The sequence below is a fragment of the Topomyia yanbarensis genome, chromosome 3 (assembly GCF_030247195.1).
Source record: "Topomyia yanbarensis strain Yona2022 chromosome 3, ASM3024719v1, whole genome shotgun sequence".
Lineage (NCBI taxonomy): Eukaryota > Metazoa > Arthropoda > Insecta > Diptera > Culicidae > Topomyia > Topomyia yanbarensis.
Window position 1 is genome coordinate 413988015 of NC_080672.1, and position 13210 is coordinate 414001224.

Here is a 13210-nt window from a genome sequence, read left to right on the forward strand (position 1 = left end):
CGTTGCGTTGGTTGGTTGCTGACAGAACTCGGGATTTAATGATCCCACTATGCCCCTGCTGCTAATGACGATGATCATGCGCGGTCGCTTAGCTGTCGGCTAAACATTCTGACACGGGCGGCTGATCCACCCACGCCATGGCCCAGAGGGTGCTAGGAAAAGCGGTTCCAACACAAAAGCGCTTCTCTATTATATAAAATAGAGTTGGCGGAAAAGTTCTGGTTTCACTCGTACTCCGATCGTCGGATTGGGTGGTCGTGGAGGATTTTTCAGGCCGCGTTTAACTTCGAAGGGGAAAAACAACCGGTGAAAAAAAAGTAATCAACTCAGATATTTGTGATTTGCGGGTCCGTGGATTATTGTTACAAAGCGTGGCTGTCTAATTGAAATTCAAATTTTTCGCAAAGTGGATTCGAACGAGTGAACTGTGCGTGTGGGTGTGTGGGATTGGTGGCCTTTGGAGTTGACCGAAAAAAAACTCGAGTCCAGGTCAAACCAGTGAGAATCGAACAAAGAGGAGTTCACCTTGGACACTCGAAAAAAAAAACAATCACCATCATAATGAACAATCGGATTTTTGGTGTGGGAATAATTTATCAATAATCACGGACAATCCGCGCGAAAAAAAAAGTGTGAGGTCATTTATGTAATCCGATTACTCATGTGACGAGATTCAACAAGGTCCGGTTGGTCGGCGGTAGTGAGACTGGTTTAGTGTACAAATTCGGTTTCCCTTGTTTCGTTTTTTTTTCTTTCAGAGCTTAGTTAATTGGCAGTTTATGGAAATCATTATTTTTGGGGTTCGCGTGTTTTATACAAGTACCAAGTACCCGCCCGAAGCGGTAGAATAGAGGAGAAGAACTTTTTTGCGCACGCTGTCACGTTCGTGCTGGAAGCGATTTTTCCCCATTGAAAGTGTTGCATATTTTTGTGATCTCATTCCCATCGCGGATCAGCGGCGGCCTCTTTGCTGGAAGGTGCAGACGAACAGACCCTAACCGAAACACCGTCTGCCACATAATGGCTATTGATGCAGTTTTTCGAAAGGTGAGTGACCATGCCTGCGGTGGGTGGGAATATTTGTCCTCAGCTGAACTGACGGTTGGGTTGGTTGACAGGCGAGGTTGAGGTCAAAAGTAAACGGTGAGATGAATTGAAAAATAAAAATGGTTTTTGTTCAAGTTCAGACACCTTCGCCAGCAAATTGGTGCTGTTAAAGTGTTTATGGAAGGCGGTCACTCCCAGGGCATTCCTCGCTGCTGCCATGATAGATGAGATTTTATCTTTGCTGAGATTGTGTTTTGTGCTTGTTTTGTTCTTGGATTGCGTTTCGGTTGTGGATGAATTTTGCAAACAATAAAGTAAAATGAATATCGCGTCTTACAGTAATACGAGTCATTAAGGAACAGCGCGAAGATGCACTCTTAGCTCTGAGAATAGAAGTGAAGCTCGTAAGGCAATTATGGTGGTCTCAGACGAGGGCTTGATCTAAATTTTGAAAACCTACAAGAAACCCGTTTGAAATTCACACACTGTACGATTAATATCTTAAGCACGACATGCAATTTTGGATTTGATCCATATCATTAACGATTGACCCATATACCAGGTATGACGACCGATAACAAGATAATAGGCTTGTAGAGTAAAAGCGGTAGCTGCAGTGAAATAACTATTGTTATTAGTTTCATTTACTGGAAGTAATGCATTCTTTTTTGCAAAATCACAGGCCAATAATATTGGCATAATGGACGGTAGACATAAGTTAACATGTTGATGTATCCCTCAAGGGGAGGGTAAGGTTAATGCGGTAAAAAAGATACAATTTTTCAAAAAAATGTTTTGGCGGTTCAGAGAGTGTTAGAATATTCAATGGATTTCCAATTAATAATGTCAAATTTGAACAATATTTTTTCCAAACATTATAATTATAAAACACTGAAAATTGAACGAGTGACAGTAAACTTTCGGAGCACGGAAAACCGATTCATCACAATTTCAACTAAAAAATTGGTTGAGTTTTTGGTTTCGTCTAGTTAATATTTGGGCGAACTAAATTTTTGTTGAAAACAATAATCCAACGTTGTTGGTTTGATGCTGTCAGTTTCAGTCTGGACACGAACGTTTCATCCTAGCACAAAACTTAAAAAGCTAAAGCACAAAACTTGAAAAGCTACATGAGCTAAAGCTTGAAACGCTTGTCTCAGCTTGTAACGCTTGTTTTAGTCCAGACACAATTGCATATGCCGTTACACTACCTTTTCAGCCAAGACACAAACGACTAGAATTCAACTAATCTCATTGTTGAATTAAACTGCTTCATCGTAAAATACAACATAGGATATTTCAAACTTTTTTTTTCACCGACTGACGGATGAAAGGTATGGAATTAAATTGTTGAAAAATTCCGTATGTCAGTAATTCACACGTAAATATAATACAGAGTTATGTTTCTCATAATGTTATCTTTTTATAAACTGCAATCTTAAATGAGACGAAATAGCCAAAGGTATTTAAGGATTGTTGGAAATTGATTGATTTGAATTTTAGAATAAAGGTATATTTTTTTTCTATTTAGTCACAAACACTAGCCAGCACTACAAAAAAACTTCATACTTATTCCACATCTAGTTTGGAATCTCAAACGATGAAAAATAATTATCATATTGCATATTACATTGGTTAATAATTGAAATGTTACTATATAATCGACTAAATCCGAAATAGAATGATTTTGACAATTTTCGACAATACTTTCAATTTTCAATGCACATGTATTGGAAAAAATGTCAATAAAAATCATCCCTTTATTGAAATGTTTTTAAAGAAAAACTAGGTAAAACCAAAATGAGGTCAGTTGAATTTCTGTTTTTTTTTTGTGTACTGGTTCAGGTAGTTGCGTCCAGGATAAAACAAGCTTTCCAAGCTGAGACAACTACCTACGTGCTTAACCGTTATGCCCAGCGTGTATGAACATAGTTGCTGTCGCTACCTTGATGTATTTCAGTAAGGTGTGCATCTTAGCTACTTGCTGTCATTTCGTATGATGTGCGTCTTGATTCAAAATCAATAATAATTTTCAATAACTATTATTTGAGAATCTCTCAAAATTAAGAGAAAATTTAGTTACGTTATTCATTTTTCTGTTGAAATCAACTAATTAGGAAAACAAAAATTTGTTTTGTTATTTTCTTCATCGAATGGCTTTCAGTGAGGCGCCTTGTAGTAAACTTGTTTTGTGGTGTACATTACAATTCTACCGGACCAATCGTTTTGAAATTTTGCGCAGTTTTTCCTCATATAATTCCCCAGGTAGCTACATGAGCTTTTATTTTGTCTCGATTTTCCCATTTTGTGTAGCGTTTTGAGCCTAAAGTCCGATCTTCGCTAAACAAAAATCTGTCATTCGCACAATTTTCAATATTTTGTGATGAAAATTCAGGAAAATGTTGTTAAAAGATTAAACAATTGTATGGAAGTTGTTTGAATAGACTAACACTTCTGAATCGATTCATTTTATTTTGGGGCTGTGACATTTTTTTCACCAAAAATACCTTTACCCTCCCCCCTCCTTTATGAAACACATTTTTCGATACCGATGGCGTCCAGTGAGAAGAGCATGAATGCTTGCGCTTTTTTGATGTTATAGAATTATGCTAAATCTGATCAAACTCATTAATATTTTATCCACATTTTATTATCAACTTGAAGAAATTTTTGCTCAACTAGAGGATAAGAAAAAGTTGGAATAGAGCAACTAATTTTTTTTATATGGAAAATACACAAATACTTCGATTCATGGCAGCTCATGAAATGAAGAATGATCAATTTTATTATTATTCATTCATCCAATATACAAATATTGTTGCTTCAACAATAATTTCCCCCCGTATTGTCCAGCTCAATGATCATATTCTTTTTGTACACAAAGATGCAACTACGCAAACTGTCTGATGCAAGGGAGATAACGAATGTAACATTCCTAGCACAATATTTGGTCGGTGTTAAGTCAGACCGGGCTAAGTCGCAAACATTAAAAAATGAGATAATTATAGCATTGGATAAAGAATTTCGTCAGCTACATTCGACACTTGCCATATTTGAAATATGTAACAATAAACAAGAATTATGGCAAAAATTAATTTCCAATCATAATGTAAAGGATGCTGCGATTCAAACTTTAAACTCGTTTTTCTCGAAATCAATATTTTGTCACTTAGTCCGGTCTGACTTAACACCGACCATTTGGGATGTCCAAAACACTGCAAGTTTCATGAGTTCTGAAAATTGATTCTTGTTCATATATTGTTAATCCACCCATTTTTTTATAATAAAGCTAAACAAATTTTACGTCTACTTTAAAGCTAGTGGTACATTTCATATCCCTCGTAGTTTAACGATTACATAAATAAATATTTTGATTTTTTCTGTAAAAGGGAGCGATTTTAATGACAAGTCGATGTAATGAGCTCTAGAAATTGTATTAAAAAATCTTATCCACAAAATAAAAATTTATAGTTAAAAAAGGAATCGTTAAGGCCCGAGAAAAATTAATTTCTAACAAATGTGTAAAAAATGACGCAAATTTGTTGAATAGTTTTGCGTTTCAAGTAACCCATACTCTGGGCAGGTGAGGCGTGCTTCAAAGCACTGTAACCTTCGATCTATTGCTCGGATCTCTATGAAAATTTGAGAAAATTTCAAAGAGGTAGTATTTCGATAGAGCAAAAATTGCTTTCGATTTTTTTGATATTAATAATAACGGTATTTATTTATTTATTTGTCAATCAATCGTAGACAACATGACACAAAATTTTTATACTTATAATACTAAACTGCCCATAAAAGCATAAGAGTCCCATATTGAAAAACAGCACGTCGCTGTTGAAGATTTACATTCTCATTGAGCCTTGTGGATGGGACAACCATGTTTTGGTATTTTTTTTTTCGATATTTTCTAAACAAACCTGGTAATCTTATTTGTGATTCAGTAGTGACTCAGAATACAATCCAACGGATAACTCATTTTCGAAAAAAAAAAAACCATATGAGACTCTTATGCTTCTATGGGCCGTATACTTATATACTACGATATCGCAAAGAGTTGAAATACTGTTTTAAACTTATTCTGTGCTTGTTAAATTCAATTCTTTTACAATGCTTGTTATAGACAACCATTATCTGGTTTAGTGGTCCGAATTTAGCATAATTGTTCGATTATGACCTATCGCGACCAGATTTCTATTGCGTAGTTAATGAACCGGAGCATACAAATTCAATTTTGATAATAGGTAAGAGGAGACAATCCACTACATGACGAAATCCTAGAATAGTCTCGACGATCTTTCAACGTTTGAATGCTTATAAAGATACGACGTGCTTCATAAGATTCACTTTTTGGGGACTTTGGCACATTTTTGCCTTTCTCATATAAAAAGATTATGTAATCACTCTGAAAATCGTCAACCTAATTTTTTTTTGACTTATATAGGTGTTCTGTATTTTAACTGGAGCGTAGGATATGGAGAGGGGTTGCCCTCCCCACACATTACACACCACCTATCGCGAAACCCTCTCCCTCCCCTGTTTCAGCGTCGACACATAGCATCTCAAGCTCGTGGCTGTCGATTCGTCGTATGTATGTGCAAATCGTACTGAATATGTAATATACGTTTATACTAGGGGTTTGCTCAGGAACACTTAGGGCCAATTTCTTCTCCCTCGCTTAACTTTTAAACCAGGTTTACCAGTACGTTTAAACCTGGCTTAAGTGCTAAGCGAGGGTGAAGAAATCGGCTCTTAGTGATTGATTCGAAACGTTGCACTATGGGGAGGCATGTATCCAAAAATCGAAAACTACATCAACTCCAATTTAATTTAATTCTATGCTGAGCATTTATATACACTACGATTAAGGGAACTCTTGGGTATCTCAGATAAATATTCGACTTAACTGGGAATATGGACTTTGAAAAAAGACATTCCACGAGTGTTTGAAACTCTTCGCATCTCAATTGCATTTTGCATGAGACATATGTTCGGATACGCCATTTGAAAACCACACACTCAATTCAGTTCGGTAATTTCCGCACAGCTGGACAGTCAGTAAAACCAGCAAAACAAACGTCACTCGATAAAAGCTTTGTTAGCTGAGTGCTCGGCTGTGTAAAAATCGGTAAAAGTTGCAAAAAAGCTGAGATTCGGTAGAACAAAATCAAGTGTGCAAAGATACCTGTTTTCTACGATATTGTTGAAAATGCATATTCAATGTATTAGTACGAATGAATTGTGAAAAATCCTAGTAACTAATAATGATCCATGAATAAAGTAGAAATACCAGATAATCCTGAACGACGCCGGCAAGCAAAGAAGACCGAAAACGAAAAGGTGAAAACAAAAAATATGGTTACAATAGGAAGTGCATTGTAGGTTGATTATCCATTTTTCAAAGGTTTTCAAATTCGTGAAATTCGTTTTATTCTATTATTTTATTTAATTTTTTTATATTTTAATCTATATTTATACTCATTAATTCAGTTTCATTCATTTTGAATATGTGGCTAATTGTAAGTAAGGAACTATTTCATTTTAGTCATTTATTTCATTCAGGAATCCTTTTATTAATGTTCTTCATTTGGGTTAATTTTATCTGTTTTTGTCTAATTATTCGGATTCATTCTGACGATCCATTTCACTTATTTTGTTCACTGTTTTAATTTTATGCATTTTATCCATAGTGTTTTATTACTATTATTAAAGTCTTTTATTTTTTATCTTGTTTATTTCATTCATTTTACTCGTTTTTTTATTGAGTTATTCATTTTATTCATTTAATGCAACTAGTTATTTTAGAACAACTTAATTTACGCTGTTAATTTGATAGTTTTTTTTTTAATCTGTCCTATTTTATATTTAATAAGCTGAACCAATACGGTTTATTTATTTTATTAAATTGATTTTTAATTTTATTTTCATTTCAATCATTTTATTATTCTGCTATCCTTTTATTTCATTAAAAAAAATTAAATTTGTTTGTTTTATTGATTTTCCATAGTTAGGTTTTATTCGTATCGGCCTTGTGATTGCATGGCCAAGAAAGTTTTTGGTCTTATCAAGATACTTATCTTTCCAGAAGAGATCATCGGTCAATTTCTTGCAACTTACAAGTTATTGGGTAATTTTTAGTAAAATTGTCAAAAGTTTTGAAAGCTTTGAATGGGCAAAACGGGCATCCAGCTCTAATTGCAATTGGAAATGCTACATCAACACTATTATTAGATAGAGTTCACTTGTATCTCGTTGTCTCGTCGTCTCTCAGTAGAGTTATAGATGACTTGAAAAAACTATTCTTTTTCAAAAAATGTCAAATATCTGCGAAAATACTCGAGATAAGAAAAAATACGCGTAATAAAAATTATGTATTTTGACGATTGAAATAACTTCGTTGAATATATGAAACCCGTAGGAATGATAATATAAAAAATTTCAAAAATATATTTTTGGGGGTCATCCAAATATAACGAATCATAACTTCATAAGCATTTAAAGAGGAGACTTCTTGTATTCAGCAAAGATATTCGTAAAAGCAATCTACACAAAGACGTCAGATCATTTCTTATATTAAAAAAAAATAGTTGAAAAATCTCACTTATAGGAGAATTAATCACGAATATCATAGCAGCAAATGATAAACCTTGCTATTTTTGATTAGTAGTCTGAAAACACTATTGACGTAAACTCATCCGTTTTCCCGTTAACAACCAATCACCATTTGAAACACTTTTTTTTCAAAATAAATTACTTTGAAAATACATCTGATAAGCCATTATTGTAATAAAGAAAGTTTTTCATTTTGATAATTTAAAGCTTTTTACTGAACATCTCGAGCTTGTCAGAATGATATTTCAAAGGTTAAATTATTGAATGTAATGTCGAATATAGTAGAGATAAAGACTCCGTTAAGTGTTAGTCACATTTGACCGATTCTAGGACTAACAGGGGAAATTGACCAGATGTGTGTTTGGCCAATTCTACAAAATTTAAGATTGGTCCTAAAGGAAATTTTTATATTTTGATCCCAATTCGGAATTTGAGAGAATTTCTACCCAGAGCAAGTGGCAAATTACTAACTTTAAGGGTGGGTAAGGGTTCCAGCGTAAAAAAAAATCAGTTCGTTTGTCAATTTTTTTTTAGAAAGGTGGGTGAAGCGAATTGATCGAAACTTTTGTACATTATACTACATCATTCATGCAAAAATATCAACTAGCGACTCGGCGACGAAGCTTTTTGTGGAACGTCTTTGGAAAAACACGATTTGCGGTGTTATTCAAAAACTACTTGGCCGATTTATTTCAAATTTTGCATACATATTCTACATAAAAAATACCTAACCCCTACGTAAAGTTATTGGGATAATTTTTCAATTAAGGGGGCTTTATACTCATAAAATGGCGAAATTTTTCTTGAAAAACAGCGATTCTGCTATTTTATTAGTAAAAAAAACCCTTAATTGAAAAATTATCTCAAAAGATCAACGTATGGGTTAAACATTTTTTATATACAGAATTGTATGCAAAGTTTGAAATAAATCGGTTAAGTAGTTTTTGAATGGCAGTTAACAACGCAAATCGTGTTTTTCTAGAGAAGTTCCACACGCTAGTTGATATTTTTGCATGAAAAAATTACAGAATGTTATTGAAATGATTTAGTATAATGTACAAAAGTTTCGATCAATTCGCTTCACCCATCTTTCAAAAAAAAATTGACAAAAAAACTGATTTTTTTACGGTGAAACCCTTAGACAACCCCCCCCCCCCCCCCTAAGGATGTTAAGGAGTAAATCCTCCCCCCTCACCAAATTTTCTGAAAAAATTATAAATAATCATGGATCAAAAAAATTCGAATAATTTCCAAACAAGCGTGTATCACGGCGAAAGTTTTGTGTATCGTGGATAGCCTACAAAATGTTCACACAAATTGATGTGAAAATGATATAGAATTAATTAATAAAAGACTGATCATTAAAACTCTCCACAAAACAGGGCTTTTACTAGTGAGTGCCATGGTTAACGAACAATGTATAAAACGATCCTACCTAATCAGGTGCTCGACACAGGTTAGATGGCCAGTTTGTCTTCACATTTCGCCCTGAGCAGAAGCTAAAAATCGTCCCGCACAAGTGAAACAGTCAATTCTACCTACAAGCCGATCGGTGCCTATCGCACAAGCAGTCCATATCATATCAGTGCACAAACAATATTGTATTGTGACCCCCGGCTGCGGAGCGAAATGAGTTTGCCAAAAGAAACAAAAGTGCCCTTGCTACGGGATAACACGATTTCGATCAACTTTAATAAAACTCGTGTTAGACCCACAGTTCAGGAAGTGGAGCAATTAGTTAAAGTTAAAATGGCGCTTAATCTCGCTGAAGTTACGTACATTCAGCTACATCACGTTAAAAACTGCGTTTTGATCACGTTCAGAAGTTTAGCACAGGCAGAAAACTTTGTTGAAAAGAACAACATGCAACACGAGGTCGAGTTTAATAACACCAGAATCAAGATCCCGGTGCATATGGAAAACGACATGGTGGACGTGCGTATCCATGATTTGGCCCCGCGCACTAAGAAAGATTACATCAAACAAATCATGTCGCAATATGGAGAAGTAGAATCTAGTACGAATGACATCTGGAGAAATTTTTTCACCGGCATTCCCAACGGCGTTCGTATTGTGAAGATGCAAGTGACTAAAACCAATACCTTCTTACATGACTATCGAATGCAAATCTCCGAAGGATGGAGTGACCTATAAGCAAACAACGCTAATCACATATCCCGGGCAGACACCAACATGCCGAAGCAACTAGTCAAAAGTCGTCTGCTACAGCCAACTCTAACAAGCAGCCACCGACATCTTCAGATAAACCAAAAACAACGATCCAATTAACCAATAATGCAGGTACAACGACCACGACAACCGCTCCCAAACCAACGACTAGCATCACTAATAAAGATGAAAATACCGATGAAGACGGATTTACAACAGCGACCCGTAAGAACAAGAAACAAATAAGAACCTCTGATCGTCAACAGCAAGAAAGCAGTACCGATGATGACATGGACGGGAACGAGAACGCGAGAGAAGGCAGACTGAATGACCCCCAAGCGGCTTCACCGCCAAGGAAAAGGATCTTAACACGCAGCAGCAAGCTGCGTCAACAAGATCTGGAATACCGACATTCTTAGCATTTTTTTATTTTTACTTATTGTAAAAAATTAAAAGACCCACAGCTCAGTTGTGCTAACGCTTTGAGCCGTTTCAAATGAATCTTTAGATTAAAAAAAACAGGTTAGATGGTATGCGATACTAGTAACAAGAGCATATGATGCCTCCATCTTAGCCAGAATTAGGACCGACAACGGAAACTGGTCAAATTCGGACATAGTAAAGGTTTGGGAGCTGTAGAACTGAGTCGTGTCAACCGTTTGGCAAAATCAGATGTTTTCCTGGCAGCCTGATCGATTGTTTTGAGTCAATTCCTAGTCCCACCAGGAGTGTCTGCTCTTAATTTTAGCTAAGTCGGCCAATTCCAAGTACCGGACCAACGTGCTGGAAGTTTGCGTGGGATTTTTCGATAGATTACATGGTGAAAGCCAATCTGGTCGTGTATTTGCCGCTAGCTGGCATTGTATACACTAAATTCTCATGACAAAGAAGATTATTTGCGCCAACACTATTCTTTCAACGGAGTGAGATAGAAAGTTGGTGCCTTCCACAAAGTTGTATGAAATACTTTTTGGAGTAATTCGTCTGAAGAAGTCAATGGCCTTTCTAACTTCGTTGAAAAGTTAGTAGTGGTGTCCTCGATTTGATGAAATTGGGAACTAATATTTTTACGTATTAAGATTTTTCGAAACATACATACTATTTAGCTAAACCAAACGGTTTTTTGGCAAAACAAATAAGCTCGTGGATATCAGACATCACTTCGTTAAAAATTCAATATCTTTTCCTATTTAAGTCAGATCAATTTCGACAACGTTCTCTCTCTGATCATGACAATCTGGTGTATACATGCTACCCAGCGGTGAAAACACGACCAGGTGGGCTTTTACCATGTGAGTTGTCAAAAACACTAAACCGGAAGTCGCCATATTGGTGTTCAAACTAGTGTCAAAAATCGATCTCTAGCATCTACTGGTCAAGCCCGTTCCGCAAATACACGTATTGATTAGGTTATAGAGAACCACAAAAAATGGGGTACCGACAACAGATTTTAGTGACCTTTTTGAAAACTGAGCAAAAAAATTATGGCCAACATTTCGGTGCCAATCAATGTTGAAGCACAAAATAGGATAAATTCACCTCGTAAATATTCATTGCACATACTTTTTCGATCGATTTACTTCTTTTTATAACACTAAGAAAATGATCAAAAAAACTTTTAGGTAGAGTTTCACTTGTTCAAAAAATATTTTGATTGTAGAACAGAACATACGAGTTTGTTTGCTTCAGCAAACGGCACAAAAAGAACGTGCTAATATAACACACAAATAATATTTATCAGAATGTCCTTGTCTGTTTTCTGCCAAAAGTTACATAGGGGTGCCGGCAACCGACCACTTTCCCCTACTATTCTTCATCAACTTAAAAGAAAAACTATTATTTTGATTATTATTCTTGATTGACTTTAAAATTTTACCCTCAACCTAATAGTAGGCGTTGGTTGTTTTTTGCTAAGAGCGGAACACTCTTACTTTTACCAACATTTTTTTCTGTGTGTATGAGTCTGCTTCTAAGAATCATCTAGCACGATCAGTTTTAGTTCAGTTGTTCTAAAATATTAGAATATTAAAAAAATGAAATACAAACACCCTTTCACTAAAACGGATACCTGCTGAACAGGGGGCAGGACACGTGCCCCCGTTCCTCACCCTGGAGCGTTTCTATTTGGAATTGATAATCTGACCTTCATAGTTGCATAACGTTGCTTAATGATGAAGTGTGTCTTAGTCAAGAACAGGCATGTAGGGTGAGTTTACCGTTCTCTGATCAGACCAAAAACATTTCTTCGTTTTCCTTGAGGTTATAAGGTTGTTCTCGTAACAGAGCGGATTGTTTACCAGGCCTTAAAGGATAACACCACGGTGTTAAAATGAAGTACCCAAAAATAGAAGACAACAATATCTTAGTTGTAACACTCGGCTTTAGAATTGGGCACGGGTAACGGACGGTAAACATGATCTTGTAAAAACCGTATTAATCCACCTAACAGTGAGATGAGACATTTCTTACACAAATCACCGTTGAATCTTTCTTTAGTTTGCTAAACTCATACAAAGTAGACACCTAACTAGAGGAGGGATGATTACACCTCGAATATATGAATTATAGAAATTCATTAAAACAAACCAAATTTAAAAATATGTGAAGTAAAAAAAATAAAAAATGCTTTCAAATTCATAAAATGAGTAGAATGATCAATATAAATCAAATTATTGAACAAGTAAAAAAAATTAGTTCAGCTCTTTAAATGTTAAAATAGAAACTATTAAAAAAGTTATAAAATTATTAGAAGAAAAAACTTTGTTTCAAACTAACGAATTTTATGAAATGACTAAGTTGAGTAAAATAAATAAAGCAAACAATATAAATAAAACTAGTAAAATGGATAAAATGAAAAAAACTAACAAAATGAATAAAATGGCTAAAACGAACAAAATGAATCAAGTGAAGAAAATGTATAAACTGGAAAAAATAAATAAAATTCTAAAATAAAACAGTGAACAAAATAAATTAAATGCAAGATATGAATGAAATGCATGATCAGGATGAATTCAAAGAACAAAACGAACAAAATAATGAAAATGAACCCAAATGAACGAAATGAATAAAAAGAATGGTGAATGAAATAAATTATTAAAATGAAATGATCATATTCAAAATTCGTCAAGTATTCGAAATGAATAAAATAAAGAACACGTATAAAATCCATGGAATGAATAAACTGAAAAAAGAAATGAGAAGATAGAATGAAACGAAAAAATGATTTAAATAAAGTAAATGAATAAAACGAATTGTGCGAATTTGAAAATCATTGTTTCAGAAAATTTTCAAATGTTTGATAATATTTCAACATTTTGAAACGGCTAATTACTATACAATGTGCTTTCTAGTGTTTTTCTTCGTTTTAGTTTGTTCCTTTTTA

General features: G+C 34.7%; 1 protein-coding gene across 4 annotated transcripts in view; it reads left to right on the forward strand.

The window, feature by feature from the left end:
* Positions 1–227: 227 nt before the first annotated feature.
* The window catches only part of LOC131689314 (loricrin), a 173095-nt gene continuing 160112 nt past the window's right edge, over positions 228–13210 (forward strand). For 2 of the 4 annotated variants that reach the window (XM_058974311.1, XM_058974314.1), the window contains exons 1-2: positions 506–681; positions 759–1047. In XM_058974311.1, the coding sequence (XP_058830294.1) occupies positions 1021–1047 (27 nt within the window). In that variant the 5' untranslated portion in view covers positions 506–681; positions 759–1020. The other 2 variants (XM_058974312.1, XM_058974313.1) reach the window with 2 other exon arrangements.